The following is a 24,162-nucleotide window of genomic DNA, read 5'->3' as shown; positions in this document are numbered from 1 at the left end:
TAAGGAGTTGACAAAGATCTTCCAGTGTTTGGTTGCTCTTCTTATTGGAGGATTTCAGGAATTTAATTGTGCAAATGCACATCAATGCAGCGTCCTGAGCAGATGGACCTACAAATCTTCTAAAATTATTTGGGATACTGGAATTGCATTGAGATTTCTATGGGATCATTCTATTTATGAGCTGGAGCCTGGAATTGCTTGAGGGAAAGCGATCTTTGGGGAGGGACAACTGTAATGTCCTCATTTTACACCATATTGTTCCATGAGTGTTGGCCAGTTTTCAGGGTTTTCAATAACATTCCAAGTCAGCTAGGAGAATTCCAATGTTCTTGGAGAGCTCAATTTCGAGTCTTCGTGGCATCCGATGATGGTTTGTAGTTTAGTTGGCTTTCAAGATTGTCATGATGCTTTTCATTGCATTTTGGGCCTTCTAGGTTGTTCTCCACAGTTCTTGGAGGACACTACTATTTTTAGTAAGCACCTATTTTGGCACTCAGCATCATTCTTCAGCATAAATTCCTCCTTGGTGTGATCAATTTTAGTTTTGGTGCCTTAATGTTGCTTTCCGTAAAGTAGTTTGGATTATTTAAATTATCACACTAAATTATTAAGTTAACGTTATAATATTTATTTTAGTGTTTTAATTTAATTATGTCCCCTGAAGTGGTTACCTAGGAGATATAAGGGGAGCCTTTGCACATGAAACGTCTTTAATATTTCAAAGAGGTCTTTTTGAGTGGAAAAATTGTTTTTTTTTCAGAGCAACAATTTTTTTTTCAAAAAAAAGCAAAAAGTGCTTTTTTGAAAAAAGTGGCAAAGCAAAAAGATGCTTTTCCAAAAAAACATATTTTAAAAAGCTAAAAACACTTTTTTGAAAAAGTAGCGAAAAAAAGAAAAACGCATTTTACTAAAATGGTTCTCAAAAAGTAATAAAAGGAGGATTGGGGCAATCATTTGGATAATTCAATTTGCACACAAAATAGGATGCTGCTAGAGTGAACAGAGAACTTCAACCAAGGTTGATTGAGGATGGAAACTCTCATCGATATGCACTAGTTTTGATGATGAAAGATCCATCCTAACTGGTTTGGTGATTTCACATAGGAATCACATTGATTTTCATGGAGTTTGGAGTTCGAGGTTTCAAGGAGCAGTGAAAATATTCAAGGTATTTTGATGGTTGATCTTGGGGTTTGATTCTTTGGCATGGATTCTTGATATTTAGGTGCTGCTTTCAAGTGAATGTTGCAGGTTGTTTGAACTGGCCATACAAGGCATTGTGCCCTAGCCATTCCTACTTAATCACTTTCAGGCGTTGGGGTTTGATGACAAATGTTCTGGATGTCACTGTGTTGTTTGCAGGGCCTGAACTCATCACTTTCTCCATCTTCAAGGTGTAAACAAATGGTGGGTTTAAATGTGGTAAAGGAAATCAATGAAATGGCAATTATGCATGCTAAAAGGGTGAATCTACAGAGTTTCTTCCTGTTGTTATGACCGTAACAGTTCATAGACAGACCTAACAAGTGTTTAGAAACAATTATTAGACCCATAGCTGGATGCCTTTCTACTCGTGATGATAATTGGTGAAATTAGTGAACTTGCAGCCTATAGCCATAGCTGAATGGTAGTCCATGCTAGTTGGATTGCAGATTCTTGAAATTTTTCACTGCTGCCTTAAACTGCAGATCTGTAGCAGCAGTTCTGGTGAAGTTAGAGGGCTCATTGTGTGATCATTTTATAATTTCAGACCTATCTATTTGGTTCCAACAGCAACTCATTGTCAAGACCTTATTAGGTGCATTTCTGGGTGGTTGTTGGTGGTTTGAGTTGAGTTTGGCAAGTGGGAAAGCATCCTTGTTTGGTGGAGCAGTGTTTGCAACTTTTGGAGGTGTTCTGTGTTGTTGAACTTATGCTAATTGGCCCTGTTGTAGTTTGCAGCCTTTGTCATTTGGGGTTTCAAACCTTTGAAACTTTTATGCTTCCACCACACATTAGAATAAGGTATTTATGACTTGTTTCTATGAACATCTCTCATTGTTAATATCATTATTACACACTCTTTCCAAGCAATACATGAAAGGCATTGATTTCACATTGGAAACCATATCAGAAATTTATGACTGTGAGAAGTATTGGTGTGTTTAGTTGCTTGTTTCTTGTTGTGACACATTTGGCAAACAATTTGAAAAAAATAAATTATGGGGTGTTCTTACACGCTGATAGTTTTACATCACATCAAAACATCCCTGTTTGACATGAAATCAAAATCAGAGCCACATCTGAATGTTGTTCTTTATAAATTTAGGCAACTAAGTATTAAAGGTTGAAGAATTGTTGCATAGTCTAGTAGTACTTTCAATCCATATGCGTTGAAGGATATGAGCAGGGCCAATCAGCCATGATGTAAAATAGGACACCAACTTGCAGATTTTCCATCTCTTTGCAGTGTGGGTAGCAGTTACCGATCTCCTGGTAAAAAGTAATTTGTAAATTCTAGTATGCCATCAGAGGGGTTCAATGTTTGAATAGCAAACAGACAAAGAATGAAGAGATGGGTAATCATTTTTGCACTAGCATTACAGTTGAGACAAACTGAGGTCCTTATAATTCCTCTTAATTAGAGATCATCGACCATGAGGATTTTCCTGTAAAGCCTTTCTTTGGAGAGAGAGAGAGAGAGAGGGAGAGAGTCTCATTAAAAAATTCAAGGTTTGTCTATCTAAAAATGCTAATAAGAAAATATAAGCTCAATACATCATATAGGATTTTAGTTGATGATCTTGAGCTAACTCAGATTCTATGACTTTTTCCCGCAAATATTTGATATGCCATCATAGATGATATTTTATTTGATAAAACATTTTGAAGGGATATATTTTAATGCATATAATCAGTAATTGCTTGTAGACTTGTAGTACATGGGTAATACTATTGGGTGGAAAAATATAAGAGGTAGACTTGGTCCCTCCCACCTGGCTAGCCTCAAATACACGACCTTCGATCTGATAGTCTAAAGCTACAGTAAGGCACTAACCACCACAACAACCCATGTTCATGACCTGCTGAGGATGAATTTCCCTGCTAATCCAGCTTAGTGTACAATAAAAGGAGGAAATGATTCTGTGGAATTCAGCAATCTGATGGAGTGAAGATTTTGTAAGCTTCTCAGCTAAGTTGATAGTCTGTAATTCAATGATACAATAGAGAGAAAGGGTCCTCTGATTATCCAAGAGTAGGTCTACTTTCATCAGTATAATATTCCTTAGCTAAAAAGCTAAAAAAATTAAAGACTATTTTGGTCTGTTAGCAGCCATACTGGAAGCAAATTTAACTTAGGTTTGTGACAAACTTGATTCAGCATCATTATATACATTTTTTGCCGGTATCTAAAACCACCATTTTATGTATTATGATTTTTTCTATGCATATACCCACTTTAGCTATGATAGCCATCATAGAATTGTGGAAAACTTGATTTGGAATTGTTACATTGGTATGTAAGAGAATATCTTATTGATGAAGGTAGACCTACTCTTGGATAATCAGAGGACCCTTTACAACAAAAAAAATTAAAGACTATTTTGTTCTGATAGCAGCCATACTGGAAGTAATCTATCTTAGGTTTGCGACAAACTTGATTCAGCATCATTATATACATTTTTTGCTGGTATCTAAAACCACCATTTTATGTATTATGATTTTTTATATGCATATACCCACTTTAGCTATGATAGCCATTATAGCATTATGGAAAACTTGATTTGGACTAGTTACATTGGTATGTAAGAAAATATCTTGTATAACTGTCACCATTATATGCATCATAATTACTTTTCAATGTTTTCACTTATAGATATTTGACTTATTGGTTCAATGTTCATTTGTGTAAATTTTTATCTTTATATCTTTTAGTAACTAAGCTTACTTGCAACAGTAGAAACCAAAGAACATGAAAATGCACTGATCACGCACCTCTGAAAAACTCTCATCTTCGTCACTCAGTAAGACAGCTTCAGAGCTTCCATCATGATTGAAGAAGTCAGCAAATGGTATCTGTCAAAGCTTCGTTTGAAACAAAATACATCAACAAAATCATAGAATGGTAAACAGCTACCTAAATACAATATGAACCTTCTTTTCATTATCGATACTGTAAAATTAATGAAACACATAGATAAAAAGTCTTAACATGAAGATGTGATGCATACCAGTGCTAGGCCCTTTGAAGTAATTCCCCAGGCACGTGACCCAACTGTGAGACCAATATGTACAATGATGTCAGATCAAAGTAATGCGTCGGTCATATTTATTGTCCTGCCTATTTGTACCACATAGGATCGAGTCAAAGTAAAATTGAAATAATCATAAAAACCAATTAAGATTTTGGATTATGCACAGACATCTTAACATAAACAATGAACCATCAGTTATCTGTGTCCCAACCATCTTCAGTCCACGTATATGGAAGTATCTTGATAGTTAAATCCAATTAAAAAATAAGACTAATTCAGAGCACATATTTCTACAAACAATGTTGAGAACACAGATAGATTTTTTAATATAAATACCTTCAAAAGCAACAAGTCATTAAGAGTGTTCAAGAATATCAAGTAACCATATAAAAATATGGGCTAGCTCATATTTAATGTAATGACCCCTTTCTTAAATTCACCCTAAAAACATAAATTAGCAATAATTTTAGGATTTAGGAATAGGAGTTCACCCTTCATACAAATTGACTGTTTCCATATTATCCAACCATAGCTAATATCATGCATACCTATCCATCATTTACTTATGCCAATAATGAAATGTTAAAATATTTTTCAATTAAGATGAACAGATTGTAAATTTGTTGTATCATTTACTTCCTGTAGTTTGCATGAAACTCCTCTTCCCTATTCTGCTAAACCTTACAAGATGGAAGATTTACTGTGCCAAGGGTGCATGACACAGTCTACATGCAGCTCCCTCAAGGTTTACTACCCATCTTGGGACATTTTCGCCATGTGACCGATTTACTCTGTCTTTTCCCCCACACACTCCCTATCTTTGCAAGTATAGAGAAAGACAAAGAATCAGATCATCACAATCTATGTGTTAAGAATTAAATTTGATATGGCAAAATCCGAATTACATTGTCAATTATTTACTTAGACCTTATTATGTTTTTTTGTCTCCTTATGATTTACTATATTAATAGTATTATTATGTTCTTAACAGAATTGAGTTGTATTCTAACAATATTAAATTATATTAATATTAATTGTATTAACAATTTTAAGTTGTATCAGTAGTATTACTGAATTGTCTTAACCATAATAAATTATATCAACAATATTAAATACTATTAACAATAGCAAATTATACTAGCAGCATTATACAGTGTTAGCAATCCTATATCTTTTTATCCATACCCGTAATGATTTTGCTTGTGACTGTTGGCATTTCGAATTTGGTCTTGCCTTATTTCCTCCCTACATTTTCTTCCGTATTCTCTTGTCTTACTTTCCCTTCTCTTTATGAATGAATGTTTTTATAATAGGAATCTGCCAGTCAGATAATATTCTGCTCCTTCAAGGACGATTGTTGATATCATAAACTGAACTTATTTCAGTTTCTTTTTCCATGATGATCCCTTCAAAATGGGATTCGATTCATATTATATATCTTACAATCCAAATGGATGTATCCCTTGAATGTGTAAGAGACATGTCTTTCCCTAACCGTGTCTCTCCACAACAGATCGCATCTCTTTAATATACTACTGCCTATTGTATTCCCTTAATCGGTGTCACCCCAATTACTGTTTGTAAATATGGATTTGTTTAGTGCTCCTTCCTTCAATTATTATATCTTAGTCGCTGTTAATATAATTACATTCCAAGCTATTTATCGTCCCTTTGACTAATCATTGTCTGAATTTGTTAATATATTTTAAGCATTGTCACTTCCTCCTTTCATGTTATTGCTCCTTTCTTCATATCATCATATGATGCCTGTCACCAGATAGTCTGTGTTAATTATTAATTCTTCCCACAATTGTTAAGAATAAACAGCGGTGTGGATTATTTGACGGCACCATACTTTCGACTCATTATACTCTTCACGACAAATCTTGGATGCTATCTTTGTGCTTGTATTTGGAGATATCAATCGCTGTTCACGTGCGATATACTGCTTCGCAATAATCCCGTTTAAATATTATAATTTGTTAATGTTATGGGGAACGTATTAACCAAGGTGCTGTGATCATGTCCTTCCATCTGGCATTGACTCTATTATTCAATCCAGCCCAACTATAGGCAATGGATCATAAAATACTCTTCAAACCACATATAACTTCCTTCAATGTATCGTCCACGTAGCTAAAGTCTTTAAAAATACAACTATGCATAAAGCTATCCAAAGTCTAGGAGCTTTCTATATGTTATTATATTAATGTTATTGATTGCTGCCTTGTGCCCATTCCTTTGGTGTTACTTTTAGGAGAAATGTTAGTCAAATGAATTTGTGGATCGATGCATCCTCTAGCTTGTTCACATTCTTGTCTGTCTGTATTTGATTCAGAATACTGTGAAATCTTTGAAAAGACAATTTTCTTTTATTAGCATATTTATTGTCAAGGTAGGGACATGACATTTAAAAACAAGAGCATGTCCAAACCTGTCAGAACGAACAAAGTTTATACATCTGTATCAAGGTAAAGTTCATTATAGTGTACAGCTATGTTGCAAGAAATGCAACACTTCATAACCAGTGTGCAAGCATATGAAGTAACATCATAAAGCCTAGCTCATATTAAAAATCAAGAGCATATTCATATCTGTAGCAAGGTAAAGTTCATGATAATGCACAGCTATATTACAAGTAACGTAACCTGAGGCGGTTCTTTCACATTTTAACACCCCACAATGGATTTCAAATTGCTAACAGCTATTTTTTGGCCTACTAACTATTCTTTTACGTTTTGTTTTTATTATTTTTAATATTTATATTTTAAAATACAATAATTGAAGGGCCCAAAAAACAATGCTATAAGCCTATAGAAATATCAACTAAACAAGACTTTAGATCAGAGACCAATAATTTTGGTTCTGGTTCATACCTAAAGCATAGGCATGCATGAAGCTTCCAAATGTTGCATCTCCGAAGATGTGAGGGCAATGATGCAAAGCCTGAAGTAAAAGAACCAAATCCACCCTTAGAATGTTCAGTGAATCATGAGTAACGATCCTGTCTATCTAGTCCATGTTTTAAGAAAAAGACAAATTTGTCAAACCAAACAAAAAATCAGCATAAAGGTCATTTTAATTCAACTCAGCACTAGAAGCAACTGAAGAATAAATTTTAAATAGGGAAAAGACAATTGACCAGTAAGAATAGAAAATGCAAATTACCAAATTACCATTCAATTTTAGAAACAAAATAACTCTATGAATCTGCACCAATCTCTGTGATACAAAGAAAATTTAATATGTATATTAAAACTGAAGATATCACTCCACACAACAATGGTTCAATAATGCAATAAGCTCAAACAGAAATAAGGATGCACAACAAAACCGCAATCACGAGACGAGAACAATGGTTATCTGAGACCACCTGTATATACATATCACGAGTGCAATAAACCCAAATAGGATAGCAAGTCCACAAGGTTATACCTTAAAAATAAAATTAAAATAATAGTAGAACCCCTTGGGAGTGTAAGCCCACAATTAAATCAACTAAGCTGTAATGCCCCCTTCTCACAAGTAAGCAAATATTTGGCCATTAGCTTAATTCCCATATCTTCCCATAAGCTAATTGGCATAAAAAAAAGGGATAAGTAAATTAAATAATTAAGATGTCAAAAGTTACATTTATATATTTTTATATTGACAACTTCTGTTATTTATTTTAAAACGACTTTAATTTGTGCAAAAAAGGAGGCATTAGGCTCAAGGGGGGGAAAGGTGACATTTTTGCACACTTTAAAATGTTCTAAAAATGTTAAAGTGAATATGGAGCCAAAAAAAAATCAATGTAAAAAAAAATATGCAGCCAAAAAGGAGAAATTAATATTTTATTCACCAAGAAAAGTTATAAAAAGAGGAAATGTGAAGAGAAAAGAGTTCAGCTTACTAATTTATTGAAGACAAAACCCCTCTAGAAATTTCAGTTTCGGAACCAACTAGTTATATCATTTTGGCTAGTTGTACTACCTTATATTGGTCGCACCTATTGATGGCATTTGATTTGGAGTATATTTGATAGTATTTCCCTACTATTGGGTTTCCGTTTGTTGGACATTTTGTCATTGATGTCAAAGGATGATGATTAAGGTTATCTAGCAATTTGTTGTGACGTATTCACACATCGCCCCATTGCAAATGGGGACCCCTACTTTCTACTTTCTAGGGTTTGCTTTTTAGGTCTTTTAGGTTCTTGTCTATTGACCTTTTGCATTTGAAGGGTCGCCAAGGGGCTCATTAGGGTAGCAGGCTCTGCTTGAGTCAAGTGGATCTCCTCAAGAGGTCAGGTCAATTGAGTGATTAGGGTAATTTAGATCATTCCTAGGGTGTTTTTTGTGTACTATTTGGTCGCACTTCAAGTTGCTAAAACCTTGGTTGAATGCATAATGTCCTCCTAGGTCCCATCCCTTACATCAAGGGCAGAGCGAATTTGCCTTGAGAAGTCTGGAATGTCATCCTGATCCTCAAATGTCCTGAAATTTGGCTAAGTCTGGAATTTCATCCTGATCCTGAAATTTGACAAGTCTCGAAAATTGAAGAATCCTCCAAAAACTAGATTTTACATTATAACTCCTGGAGGTCCGAAACAACTCTCAAACATCCTGACAGTATATATGGAATATAACTTAAAGTACTTAAATGTTATTTTCCATATATGAATCCTGACAGAGAGGCTAAAATGTCAAATTTCGCTCTTGACCCTTCCAAAGGATCCAAAGCGAAATTTCACAAAGAACCTAAATTCTTCATCTAAATCATTGAATGGTTGAGCAAATTTGCAAGGATATGGAAGGAAATGGATCTAGGATCAAGTCTAAGACAAAGTCAAGTCAGTTTGAAGGTGAATTGAGCCTAGAATAGGAATTTCGCTCTTGACCCTTCCAAAGGGTCCAGAGCGAATTCCTCTATAAGACGCTCTACATTGCCCAAAGCCATGAGCTAATCCATGTCCCAGGTATTATTGAAGGCAATTCACTTGTTTAAATGAAGAAATGTGGGAACTGGAGTCAAAAATCAACCCAAAATGCAAATTTCGCTCTTGACCCTTCCAAAGGGTCCAGAGTGAAATTCTTGTAAGACCCTATTTCTTCACAAAATCTTGAACTAGATGCCAACTTGAGGAGCAAATTCACTTGATCATGATGGAAGGAGGCCTAAGAAGTTATATCCAATCCAAAGAAGGGAGGAAAAAGGTGAGAAATGAGCCCAAGTAAGAATTTCGCTCCTGGCCCTTCCAAAGGGTCTAGAGCGAAATTCACATAACCTTCATTTTCTTCCTTGTCATGGCCAAGTTTTGGACTTCTAAGGCATGGTTGGAGTGACCTTGAGGTGTTATAGCCTTTGAAAGAAGGTTTGAGGTGATGAAATGGTGAAAATCAACCTAGAATGGAAATTTCGCTCCTGACCCTTCCAAAGGGTCCAGAGCGAAATTCTCCATAAACCTCATTTTCTTCCTTGTTTAGACTAAAAGCCTTGTTCCTTGGACATAGTGGGGGTAAATGGACATGTTCTTGCCTTAGGAAGTGAATGAAAGCATTGAAAAGTGAGGATTTTGTCCAAGATTGGGAATTTCGCTCCTGACCCTTCCAAAGGGTCCAGAGCGAAAGCGAAATTCTCCATAAACCTCATTTTCTTCCTTGTTTGGACCAACATCGTAGTTCCTTGGGCATATTTGGAAGTGGATTGACATGTTTTTTGCCTTAGGAAGTGATTAGAAGTGAAGAAGTGAAGGATTTTGTCCTAAATCATGAATTTCGCTCCTGACCCTTCCAAAGGGTCTAGAGCGAAATTCTTGAAAACACCTATTTTCCCTTTGGAGGTGGTCAAATCCTTGGTTTTTATGGCGTGGATGGAAGTGAAGTGATGTGTCCTTGCCTTTTGAGGTAGTTTGGAGTTGAAAAAATGAAGAAATGAGCTCAAGACATGAATTTCGTTTCTGACCCTTCCAAAGGGTCCAGAACGAAATTCCCAAAATCTCCTTTTTCTCCCAATTTTGTGTCAAGCCAAGTGTGGATCAAGGTGAATTACGAATGGAGATACCCCTAGGCATGCCTTTGAATAGCTTGTGACCACCAAATGTGAAGGAATTGAGCTAAAACTTGAATTTCGCTATTGACCCTTCCAAAGGGTCCAAAGCGAAATTCTCTATAGGTCCTGTCCTTGGCCATGGTTTTTAGCGAAATTCTCCTTTCAGGCCTTTTTGAGGTCAAACAAGTGTTGTCTTCGTGAAAGGGGGATCCAAAAGGGAGAGTCAAAGGAAAGTAATGTATGAAGAATGAAACTAGGTGAAGGAAAACAAGCAAATCAAGAATTTCGCTCCTGACCCTTCCAAAGGGTCCAAAGCGAAATTCCCAAAATCACCTAGTTTGCCCATGATTGAGATTAAGAGATGGATTCCCAGGCCTTGGTGGAGAGAGGGCTAGCATGTGCTTGTCTTGGGAGGCATTTTGGAGTAGAGAAATGATAGAATTTGAGCCTAAGGAATAATTTCGCTCCTGACCCTTCCAAAGGGTCCAGAGCGAAATCCTTAAAATCTCTATTTTGCTCCAATTTTGCATCAAACCTAGTGTTGATTGAGATTAAAGGCATCCTTAGACATGCATTTGAGCAAGTTGTGGTCACAAAATGTGAAGATTTTGTCCTAAAATGTGAATTTCGCTCCTGACCCTTCCAAAGGGTCCAGAGCGAAATTCCTTATAGGTCCTGTCCTTGGCCAAGGTCCAAAGCGAAATCCTCTTTTTTGGTCTTTTTGGAGGTCAAATCAATGATGTCTTCAGGAGAAAGCGATTCAATGGTCAAGAGAAGTTCAAGGCAAGGAGATGATGTCTAAATTGAGCAAAATAGCAAATTTCGCTCCTAACCCTTCCAAAGGGTCCAGAGCAAAATTCTTATAGGGCCTGTCCCTGGGGAGGAATTTGAGAGAATTTCATTCTAATGCCTTTTTGTTGATGATTTAAGGTAGAAAATGCTATGTGCGATAAATATATCATGTGTACTTAATCATCTTTTGGTTTGTTTTGCAGGTGGAAGAAAATCAGGCCAACACAAGGACGACCTGATCTAAGCCCATCACCATCAAGGACGTCCCAGATGCATAAAGGACTCAAGGTGTTTTGAAGCGTTGGAAGACTTTAAGTGTTCGAGGAGTTGCATGCTAGCCTCAAGACCTCATTCTACCACATGATGACAGAGAAGAATGACACTTCAAGGCGAGGTATGCTACCAAAGAAAGAACACATGACAATGAGGAAGCCTCATCAAGCATATGGGAGTCAAGGAGGTACATCATTCATCGCGTCAAAAGACAGAAAAGAGATCAACCAAGACACAGACGTCAGACAAGGTGGCATCCCATTCATTTTTCCTCCAGTTGGATTGGTCCACCTCAGCATGTCCAGATTCAATGTACCTGACTCGTCGGGGACGGCACAAACTTCGGTGTAGCTACCCCTGCTTCCTATTGGTCCTCACTCCTGGAATGTAATTTTCTCATTGGCTAAGGAAGTTTGTTATAACAAACCCCAATTAGGGTTTCTATCCTTTAATCCTAGCCATTGATTCTAAGTCAATCAGAGCCATCAATTTGTAAAGGGCTCTCTATATAAAGCCTTGGCTCCTCATTTGTAAGGGTTAATAGTCAAAGAATAGTTAGGAGTTAGCAAAAGAGAGATAGTCAATAATTAGTAGCTCAATAGTAGATAGCATTTTAGAGTAGAGTAGAAAAAGAAGGCAAAGATTGTTGCCAAGAGATTGTTGCAAAAGACATGTAAACTTCATTGAAGGAATGGTGAATTCTATGTGTTGATTCTACAATTTGCATGGTCTCTATACTTCTCAAATTTAATTTCATGTTATTAGATGAATGGAAGAAATTTGTATGATCAATGGTGAAATTTGTATGATCAATGGTGAAATTTGCATATCCATACTACTAGCGGTTTGTTGATTGCAAACTTGCCTTGTGTAGTCAACTGGAATCATTCAGCTTAAGCTTAACTTCAATTATCACTTCTTCATTGATATGCATCAACCTGACGGTGTCTATGCTTGTAGCGGTGACCTGAACATCATAAAGCTTTCCTTAGACAATCACACTAACCTTGTAGAGATGATCCTAGCATGTCAAAGCAAGACTTAGTTAAAGTTTAATCAAAGGTCATCCATTGCTCCTACATTCTTAGTGTTAGAATTAGATCCTTCTCCAACCCTTATCCTTTTCCCTTTTTTAAAAATCAAGGATCAGTAAAGACCCACGTTCCAGTGATATCCAAAGCAAATCAGACGCTCAAGTCATCAAATGTAAGTCCCCTTGTGATTCCAGCAAAATCACATCATACCGCAAGAGCTTATCCACACGTAGAGAACCTACAATCAAAACCTTGGAGCTACTCCAATTGATCCTTCAGCGAGATCTTCAGCATTCGAGGAAGCTTTATTCAAGAGAGGATAAGGTACCTTTAGGTATTTTATTCTGTGTTTGGTCGTGTACAAAAGACACATCAACACTACTTGAGCTACTTGGATGTGTGGTTGCATGCATCAGCCTCTTGCCTACTTGGTTAAGCTACTTGCCTTGCCTACCTGGTTAAGCTTCTTGTCTTCTCGCTTGAGCTACTTGCCTACCTGGTTGAGCTAGTTGTCTACTTGCTTGAGCTACTTGCCTGTCTAGTTGAGCTACTTGGTTTTCTAGTTGAGCTACTTGGGCTGTGTGGTTGATCTTCTTGGTTGTCAGCTTGAGCTGGATGCTTGTCCATGTCACCTGCCAGCTTGTCTACTTGTTTGACACATCACAGTTTGAATTTCCAACTCACAATGGTCTGAATTTAATGGGTGCAACCAAATAAAATGTTTTAATAAATAAGTCTGAACGTATTCTCTTTTTAAAAGTATGCGATAGGTTCTATCTTGAGCTCTTGCATTTTTTAAGGTTGTGGGAGTATGTCGGCTATGACTTGTGATATGTTGAAGTGGTGTAATTTCTGATTCTGTGTTTGGCAGATAGTGAAACATCTATTATTTTGGGTTGGCATTAGATGTGTGTAACGGTTTTGTCTTTAAGACATTGACTGTCGCTTTTGTTATAGAGATCGTGAGCTATGTTTTCGGAAGTTGTGATCAATTACTGTTATGGTAGTGAAGTCATGGATCTTAATGACACACTGTTGAAAGGATTTTGGTTCACCAAAAAGTCAAAAGTCAATATGCCTGGGCAGTGCCATCTATGATGTGAATTGTCGTTTTTTTATTTTTTATTTTTTATTTTAAATTATGGAGTGTAGATTGTGGGTTTGAAATATATTTTTGGCCGAAGCTACATTAAAGAGATTGAAGTGGTGGTTAATTTTTTTGATTAAAATATATCGTGGGAATTGGTTCTTTGTGCTGCAATTTTTGGACTTTAGCTGACTCTTCATATTGGCAGATATGAATTGCATCTGGGTTTGTCACTGAGCACGAGATTTTTGTTCTGAGCAAGACTTCCTATAAATCGGGTTGAGCCATATTGAAATGGGTAGATGTGTGTCCACTGTGAAAGACATCAGAATTCGTGAAGTGGTGGAATAAGGAGGGTATGGAGTCTATGTCTGAGAATTACTCAATAGAATTGAATATGTGGATATGATAATTTTTGCATGTTATTAAAAAGTTTAAAATACTGATCCATCGCCTCCCCCCCCCCCTTCTCAGTATTTTCTGTGTGCTTTTCACTATCAACAATATCTTGTAGGATGTACCAGTTGGTGGAGAGAAATCAAGGTGCTTTTTGAGCCTTACACACCAATTGAGAGGGTCGTGCCATGTGGGAGAGGGCGTGGATGTTTGGATTTGAACCGCCTTGTGTGCTCATAATGCTTTGTATTGAGGCACCTAAAGGTTATTTGTTGCTGCAAACTCCAAACAAGGTGGATTTTGGTGAATATTCTAAGTTATTAATGATAATGCACCTACTGTACCAGCAGTCTTATGCTTTGTATCAGACCTACATTTAGTTTGAGTTCATATGAATATCTATGTGGTATCAATTAACTTATGAGTGTTTGGGGGTCATTTTGGAATGATTTCATGAAGTATTTCAGTTTATATGTGTTCATAGGCGTACTGGGGATGCTGGTAATGAATTTCTGAGTGTTTACCTTGTTGTTCGGGCGTTTCTACCATTGATTTTCAGTGTGAAGCACTCACAAAGATCAGAAATATCACTATTGGATTGCTTGTAGTGTGTAAGGAAGTCTATATCAAAGTAAACTTGCATGTTGCAACACATATATTCAATCTGCAGTTGGTGAGGAGCATGATATTCATGATTTGATAGTGATTTTGGGCTAATTTGTGTATTTGCACTTGTGTTACAGATCTGATCAAAATAATATTTTATCGTGTTGCAGCACTTGTATTTATTGTTATGCATTTCATATCAATTTTGTAAACTTTGGATGGTTATATTGTTGATGGATTATCCTAGTATGCATTTCATATTGTAAGTTGGACTGTTTACCACCAACCCTTATAGCATATCATTCAACCCATTTTTGCATTGAACAGGCTAGCATTATCAACCATTTTTCTCTGAGTCAAGCTTAGGCATTGTGTTGATGGCTTGCATTACATTCATGCACTCCACCAAAGAAGTATTGATAAGGCTAGCTCTGTCGCCTATATGTCATCCTACACAATCCGCCCAAGAGGTATAGATCAAAGCTGGCTCTGCCGCCTACATAATCCAGTCGGCTTGCCATGTCATTTAGATTAGCTATATGGTTGGAGGCACCATATGCTCTCACCTCGCCCACTCTATGATTTTGGTGATTGAAAGTGATGAAGACGTTGCATTTACATATTTATATTGCAAAAATAAAAATAAAAAAATAGGGTGGGTTGTTACAATGGTATCAAAGCTGGTGATCTTGTCAGCCTATGATTTTTTAGCTAATCTAGACATGAAACAATTGTCATCTCAAGCAAGTCACAGAAAAAAGATAATGCTACAGAGAATTCAGAAAATAGTATCAGTTTTCTCAAAATTCAACCAGTAGTCAATTCTTGATTCTTGAAGACGGTATTGAAAATCAGACGTTAGAAGGTGATCTAAGGGTAGTTGATCAGAACAAAGCAGATAAAGAAAGGTTACCCAGAGACTGGTACTGGTACTGGTACGACTAATTTCAAAAATAGGAGACAGGGTTACTTCTAGATGCCAAATTCTTCTAAAATATAATTTAATAATTTCCAAAAAATATCATGACATGGAACTTTGAAAACAAGAACAGTGGTAAAGTTTAACGTTAAATTTAAAATTGAACAAAAATTGAAATTAAAATTGCTTACATTGCTGGTACCATAGCCAATCTAAATGACCTGTGCATCGGGAAGTTTCCGGAGACGTCTCCGGTACGTGTCTCAAGGAGTAGGAGACACATCTCGTGGTAACATAGAGATAAAGGCAAAGAGATTGAAATGGGTGAAACTGCTGACTAGAGGACAGAAAGAAAACTTGATGTAATGATGAACATGATGGCCTATCTGATTACAAAATGGACCAACATATGAGCATACCCCAACAACAAAATGGTGAGGAAATTACATCCAGAAATACAAATCAACATGCAAACAATGTAAATCAGTCCACTAAAACCACTATGGATTCTACAGTTAGGCCATTTCAACCAACCTATATCAGAAGAGAAGAATTCCATAGGCCAGAAGTTGAAGTGCCAATAGTTGATGAAATTATTTCACACTATGCAAGTACAATCTCTTCCACTGAGACATCCATAATGAGCTATCCCTAAATCAGTTCATGAATCAAAAGAGATCTATAAGTGGGACTAGACAAGAATAGAGTTCCAAAACTCAACAAAGCTCATGTATGGATTCAAAAGTTGGACACATACTTGTCCTTGGATCTATGATGGAGGATGAAGCCACTAAAGTTGCAACTCTTGATATTGAAGGAGTTGCCCAAAGTGGTGGTTCCATGGGATAGTTACTCACGACCATGCTCTCATAAACTCAAATGATGAGTTAGGTAAGAAATTGGAGAGATTCTATAGAAAGGACCAAGAGGTGCATTTTCGTGAGTTGGCCCAACTCAAACAATGTGGCACTATCGAAAGTTACATTATTGATTTCGAAAAAATTGTTATTTTGGTCCCTGATGTCACAAAAAGAAGATTGGTTATGTTGTCCATAGAAGGATTGACATTGAATTTAAGGGGCTTGCTCAAAGTCTTGGAGCCTATATCTCTACAGAAGGCAAGTAAGAGGGCTCTAACTCTCGAATCTAGTCTTCCCAAGAACAAGTTTTAGAAGAAGAGTTTACCATTTAAAAAACTATCTCAGAAAACTTACCACCAATCAAAGAGTTTACCACCAAAGTTGGATGAATGAATGAAAGGAGAAATTTTAATAACGTCCACAAGAACATCAGTCTAAGAGACCACAAGTCGAAACCTTAACCATTTTCAAGTCCTTTTTGACGTTGACTCTTCTATTATGAATCTTGATCAAGAAGCCAACAATTTTGTGAAGCCTAAATAGCTCACTTAGACTAACCACCTTCAAATTGTTTTCATATTGAGTACAAATATATTCATATGCTGCACATTCCATGATGGAGTGCCATTCAGTTTCGACCACCCCATTGTTGCAGAAAATACAAGTTCTTTCTTCCTAGTCTTCCTTGGGCACTGTCCATCTACCTGTCTACCATCTACAATGGTGTGAACCAATTCTCAATTGTGCAACTAAAAGTCTAGCCTTTCCCTTAATTGTAACCCTCAAATAGCCTTTCTCATCATGCTCCCGCGTGGGGTTGAATTCTTTAACATAGTGTGCTTTCTTTCAACAAATTTGTTTTGTCCAATGGGAGTCCTATTTTTTTTCAAAAACAAGCCTTTTTATCTCTTGATTAGTATTGGGACATTCATGCAAATTAACATCCCATTCACTCATCCACTTGTTTTTTTTGTTTCATCCAAGACTTCTTCCTACAATCTAATTCCTCCTCAACAACCATTTTGTGCCAACAATGCTTATCCATGTTTTCAATTTTTTTTAAATAGCTTATTAAACAAATTATTGTTGATGCCTCCATTGGAAACATTCTTGAAGCCAAAAATGAATTGAGGAAGAAATTAAGCTTCACATGTAAGGAGCTTTGCGTTCTTGGTCATAGATGGCTTGGGAAAGGCCAAGTTCATTACATAGAGCTGGTTTATGATGATGAATGAAAATATCAAAATTGGGAACAGCAAGTTGATCCTAAGGAAAATGATGAAGAAAATGTACCAGAAAGGTATAGTAAACACCCCAAATCTTTTTTGAAAATTTCCAAAGGAAAATAAGATACAATGCAATTTCCTTATCACTTTTTGATTACCCAATTCCCGAGATGGGCAAGGTAAGAGCATACAATGTATAGGACCACACGAACTATCTAGAATGCAACAACTTGAAAGAAAATGCACTAGGCAGTAAGCCGTCCAAGCTCACTTCTTCAGTGGAGTGCTATGCAATACCTGGAAGAAAAGATCACTTCAATGCTTATTCAACAAAGTGTGCAATACAATGACCACAGGGAGACTTCATGCTTATTCCACAGAGTTTAATTACAAAACTTTCACTTATTTAATGATGAGCAAATACGACACTTCCACTTATTCCTTGGGGAGAGCACTTATAGTTCTTCCACTTCTTTAGTGGGATGAGCAAATACATCTCTACCTTGCCCAATTTTATCTTAATAAGGTTAAATGCATGAATGGAGCCCTTCTTTGGTTGCATGAACTAAGAACTAAACCAATTAACTCAAATCAACTAAATTTTGATGATTTTCATGATCCATTTCTGACCTCAATGGATATGAATGTTTTAAGAGTTCAAACTTAGTGTTTCCTTTTGACATGATCACCAAGAGATGTCTTACTTTGAATGCAACTTCTAAGAGGTCTTCATTTTGCCCTAGACTAAAGTTCTTTAACTACTACCAGTATGTAATTTGGCTGCAGATGCTAGCATAGCTAGTGCGTCTTCTATTTTGTCATTGCATTAAGGGATCTAATCTACACACAATTTAATAATCTCAGTGCGTATGAGGACTCACAGTCCTCAATGATGTTCTAGTGGCCTCAAAAATTATCTTCTTGTTTTCATCCTTAAAGGTTTGTAACAATCTTACCACAAAAATTTTGCTCTAAACATGCAATATTGCTGATTCTAACTTATAGACATTTCGTCAAACACTTGGCATGCCATGTATTACAAAGTATTTCCAGATGCAACAATTTAAACAGCAACAAATATTTATATAAATCATAAATCCACCACACAAAAATCAAAGATGTCATGGAGAGATTGCATCAAACAATTGGAAAACTTCTTATTGAGTTGATAATGTATTTTAATACTGCTGATCAGAATTCAGAATTACATGAGGAAAGAAAGCTTTATTTCTAACCTCACAATTGACTGAAAATATTTGCAAAAAATATTGATTTATGTGAGAGTGTGAACAGCAATGGACTCCAAATTGAAGAGTCACCCAAGTGACTTGCGAAATGAACACTAATTTCCTTATTTTTATTGTTATGCTTCTAGCAACTTGTTGATGTGTTTTTTATGCACATGCGAACACAGAATAAAATACCAAGGTATCTTATCCTCTCTTGAACAAAGTTTTCCCGACTGCTGAAGATTTCACCTAAGGATCAATCGAGGCAACTCCAAGGTTCTTATATGTAGGGTCTCTACATGTGGATAAGCTCAATTTGGTTTGATGTGATTATGCTGGAATCACAAGGGGACTTACATTCAACTGCCTAAGCATTTAATCTGTTGAAAATTGAATCCTATCTACTAGCTGGAAGATAAAGAAATGGCAAAAGCATAGGATTTAAAGAATCTATTCTGGGACGTAGAATGCAAGGCTATAGATGAACGACTAGGTGGAATCCTACTAGGTTGGGTCTCACCATCAGGCTAAACAATTTAACACCAACTCAGTGCGATCTTCTAAGGGATGCTTCAAATATATTCAAATCGTACACCATCAGACATTGATCACCATTCAAGCTAATGCATGAACAATAGGCGCGTAACAACTTGAGGTTAAGCTCATTCTATGTCAGTTGACCACGCAGGGCGCACTTACAGTCAACAAGAGGCTAGTGGTTTGGACTAGGCGGATTCCACGCGAGTGCATTCAATAACTTCCTTCATTCAGTCTAATTATCTGTCATCTAAAATGAAGATTCAACAAGAGACCATGCATATTGCAAAGAAACAACACATTTCACCATAACTTCAATAAAATGGAGTTCATTTACAATCAAGGCAACAATTTCTTGCCTTCTCTTCCTAATCTACTCTAATTGCTATGTTATTCCATCTGTTGACTATTCTCTAACTATTAACCTTTACAAATGAAGAGCCAAAGCTTTATATAGGGAGCTCTTTACAATTCAATGGCTTTGATTGATTTATAATCAATGGCTAGGATTACAAGATGGAAACCCTAATTAGGGTTTGTTATAACAAACTCCTTTAGCCAATGAGAAAATTACATTCAATATTTGAGAACCAATAGGAAACAAGGGTAGGTATATCGAAGTTTGCGCCATCACTGATGAGTCAAGTACATTGAATTTGGACATGTTGAGGTGGACCAATCTGGGAGGAATAGTGACTGGGATGCCACCTTGTCTGACGTTTATGTCTTGGTTGATCCTCCTCTGTCTTTGATGTGATGAATGATGTACTTCCTTCACTCCCATGTGTTTGATGAGGCCTCCTAACGGTCAAGTCACTCCTCCTCTGGTAGCTCATGTTGCTTTGAAGTTATATAAGATCCTTCTTTTGATATCTTGTGGCTTCTCCATATGGTACAATGAAGTCTTTGAGGATAGCTTGGAACTCCTTGAACACATGAAATCTCCCAATGCTTTTCTCGAAAACTTTAAGTTCTCCATGCATTCGAAGTGTCCTTGATGATGATGGGACTGGAATAGGTCGCCTTTGTCAAAGCCTGATCCTCCTCCATCTGCAAAACAAACCGAAAGATGATTAAGCATACATAATATATTTATCTTAACATGGCATTTCTTACCTTAAATCATCAATAAGAAGGCACTAGAATGAAATTCGCTCAGGATCCTCTCCAGGGACAGGACCTATAAAGAATTTCGGTCAAGAGCGAAATTCACATTCTTGGACAAAATCCTCATATTTTGAGATCACAACTTTGTCAAATGGATACCTAGGGATACCTTTAAGCTCAATCAACCCTGATCAATGTTAGGTCTGACACAAAAATGGGAGAAAAAGGTGGTTTTGGGAATTTCGATTTGGACCCTTTGGAAGGGTCAGGAGCGATTTTTGCTTTTTAGACTCAAATCTCCCATTTCCTCAATCTTTAGTTGCTTCCAGTTAATGCATTAGTAGCTTCTGCAAGATAAGACTCTCCTAACTCTCTACTCTGTTATTAGTTTACTCATTCATGCTTTATGTTTATCAGACTATAACATTGATCATAATTATGATATTGATATTGGATAATGATGGATTAGATTGACGATCTACTTAACTATGTTAAGCGTCAATCTAAAGGGCTATCGGGCTACTAACCCGATAGCATATTAATGTCGATTCATATATGAATCGGCATTAATATGCTATCGGGGTATTAACCCGATAGCATATAATGCTAACCGTAATTGTTATTGTTCACTTTATATTGATCCATTATTATATGCTTGATATCGATTCATTATCGGGTATGTTTTATCTGAAACAATTAACAAATACCGATTCATGATCGGATGTGTTTATAAAGCGTTGTTATCATTAACAGTGATACCGATTCACCATCGGGTATGTTCATAAGCATTAAACGATTCATTATCGGGTATAAGCATTGTTATCATTATACCGATACATTAATGTTTGTAGCACCGATTAGTTATGGATCGGTTAATGTTAGTAAGGGTCACGACCAAGTGACATCTTGGTCGGACATGTCTAAAAGACACGTCCGATCAAGGTGCCACTTGATCGTGGCCATCCTACTACTTATACATTATTCAAACCAAAGGAGATGACATTGAAATCGATACATGTTCATCCTCCTAACCTGCAGTAAAAGAAAGATAGCAATATTAGTGTCATAGTCATAATATCAAAATTAAAATACACCATCCTGCATATAACCTGTTCATTAAATTGGAAATTACAATACTTTTACATGGTATCAGAGCCAAGTTGATCGAACTTGAGGCTATTTAATTTCGTGAAACAAATTTAAGAACAAGTTTATATACTACATCACATTTCTTCAAATGGCCAGTGCTATCAGATTCGAAGACAGACTCGGAGGTGGCGATGATTTTTCAGCCTGGAAATTCAGAATTCAAATGATCTTAAAGGAGAACAAAGTGGATTCATTTGTTCAAACCAAAAATGATCAACCCGAAAATGAACCTGACAAATCAGCATGGATTGAGGGAAATGAAAAGGCAATAAAAATAATAGTTGATGGGGTGAGAAACAACATAATGCCCATCATAAGAAAACATCAGACAGCCTATAAAATGTTCAAAGCTCATGAAAGCACATTTGAGATATCAAATGCAAGTCGAACTCTAGCATTAAAACGAGAAATAAATCACATCACCATGAACAAAGGGGAGACAATCAACGCCTACTTTATGCGGATATCAGTTCTAAAAGATGAACTTGCAACTCTAGACTATGAGATCCAAAGCAAAGAGTTGACACTTATTGCTTTAGATGGGTTGCCTAGTGGATGGAGCACATTCGTCCAAGGCATCAGTGCAAGGTCCAAATATCCCAAGTTTGAAAGATTAAGGGATGACTGTCTCCAAGAAGAATCAAGATTGAACAAGATGGGAATGAAACACAAGAATATAGATGAAGACCTATAAGTTCTAAACACCAACTCCACCAAGCATAACAAGAAAAGGCAGTTTAGAAAGAGAAAAGGTCGTCAAGGCAAGAATACTTCAAAGAAGGACTTATCTCACATTCAATGTTACAGATGTGATCAGTTCGGACACTTCGTTCCAAAATGCCCGGAAAGAACAAAGAAACATGCTACATTTGTTAAAGCAGGAAAGACTAAAAGGGAAGATGACTCCGGGAAATACGTATTCTACTCAGCACTCACAAGTCAAGCTTCTAACAAAATCAACTCATGGGTGATTGACAGTGGTTCATCCAGGCACATCACTGGGTTTAGAGAAGTACTTGATTCCATGATAGAGGAGAGTGATGGGGACGTAACCATCGGAGATGACTCCACACATCCAGTCAGAGGAGTAGGAACCTACACCATCAAAATTGAAGACAAGCATAACCCTGCGGCTTGAAGGAGTACTATATGTCCCTGGTATCAAAAGAAATCTAGTCTCTATATCGGCACTAGAAGATAACGGATACAGAGTGACATTCATGGACAACAAAGTATTGGCTTGGTCAAAGAACTCCTCCATCAAGAAGGCAATGACTATTGGACAGAGACGAGGCTATTTGTATGAACTGTGCACGGAACCTAATCTAGCCCTAATCCATGAAGCCACTAATGCAAATGAAGTTTGGCATAGAATATTAGGTCATCTGAATTTTAGGGGGCTTTATCTTCAATGGGAAACCTTGTCACAGGTCTACCCAAGTTAAAGCAAGATCATTCAGGGGCATGCAAAGGATGTGCCCTAGGTAAGAATACCAAAGGTGCATTCCAAAATAATACTAGGAAAACTAGCAAAATTCTAGAATTAGTTCATTCTAATGTATGCGGACCTATGTCCGTATCCTCTCTAGGGGGATTCTTGTATTATGTAATATTTGTTGATTACTACTCTAGGAAGACTTGGATCTACTTTCTGAAAAGTAAAGAATCAGAAGAGATCCTCTCTAGATTTAAAGAATTTAAATCACTAACTGAAAACCACTCAGGAAACAAAGTTAAAACCCTAAGAACCGACAATGGGGGAGAATACACATCATATTCATTTAAAGAATTTTGTAGAGATAATGGGATTAAGAGGGAGCTTACTATACCTTATAACCCTCAACAAAATGGGGTAGCGGAAAGGAAAAATAGGACCATAGTTGAAGCTGACAGGGCCATGATCCTAGATCAAAACCTTAACACAAATCTCTGGGCTGAAGCATCCAGCACCGTTGTATATATACAGAACAAGTGCCCTCACTCCCATCTTGAGGACAAAACTCCTAAAGAAGTATTCACTAAGATTAAGCCTGATATTAGCCACCTTAGGATATTTGGATGCCCTGTCTATATCCATATACCTAAAGAAAAGAGACTAAAACTAGAGCCTTCTGGAAAAAGAGGATTACTTGTAGGATATAGTGAAACCTCCAAAGCCTACAGAATCTATGTACCTGGTCAAAGAAATATTGAACTAAGTAGGGATGTAATATTTGAAGAGGATCTAGCTTTCAAAAGAGCTCAGAACTTCATAGAACCTGAAATCTATGTACCTACCTCCAACTTAGATGAAAATCTTGCTCTTGAGTTTTAGAGGGAGAATCTAGATGAAACTGAAAATGAAAATGAAAACTCACCTAGAAATCTCAAGAAAAGACCACTATGGGCCACCAAAACAGTAGAAGAAGCTCAAAGGTTTGCACTCCTTCTGGAACCTTCAAAGAAAGCAAAAGACCTAATGAATTTACTAGCTATGTTGCTCTTATGAATGATCTATCTAAAAACGAACCTGACAATGTGATAGATGCCCTTAAACATCAAGTATGGAAGGATGCTATGTCTGAAGAGTATCAATCCATAATGAAAAATGATGTATGGGAAATTGTTCCCAGGCCAACTAAGAAGTCTGTTGTTTCTTCTAAATGGCTTTTCAAGATCAAACATGCAGCAGATGGCAGC

At 36.7% G+C, this 24,162-nt stretch overlaps 1 protein-coding gene across 1 annotated transcript in view; it reads right to left on the bottom strand.

Moving 5' to 3' along the window:
• Nucleotides 1-24,162, bottom strand: part of LOC131078987 (fructose-bisphosphate aldolase-lysine N-methyltransferase, chloroplastic) — a 137,515-nt gene that overhangs the window by 54,605 nt on the left and 58,748 nt on the right. The window contains exons 7-9 of the mRNA XM_058016851.2: nt 7,112-7,181; nt 4,212-4,255; nt 3,976-4,056 (exon numbers count right to left, since the gene is read on the bottom strand). Coding sequence (XP_057872834.2) covers nt 3,976-4,056; nt 4,212-4,255; nt 7,112-7,181 — 195 coding nt within the window. The remainder of the gene's footprint in view (nt 1-3,975; nt 4,057-4,211; nt 4,256-7,111; nt 7,182-24,162) is intronic.

This window comes from Cryptomeria japonica, chromosome 11, assembly GCF_030272615.1.
Source record: "Cryptomeria japonica chromosome 11, Sugi_1.0, whole genome shotgun sequence".
Classification (NCBI taxonomy): Eukaryota; Viridiplantae; Streptophyta; class Pinopsida; order Cupressales; family Cupressaceae; genus Cryptomeria; species Cryptomeria japonica.
The sequence above is the reverse complement of the archived record's forward strand: the minus strand, read 5'-3'. Positions and strand labels throughout refer to the sequence as shown.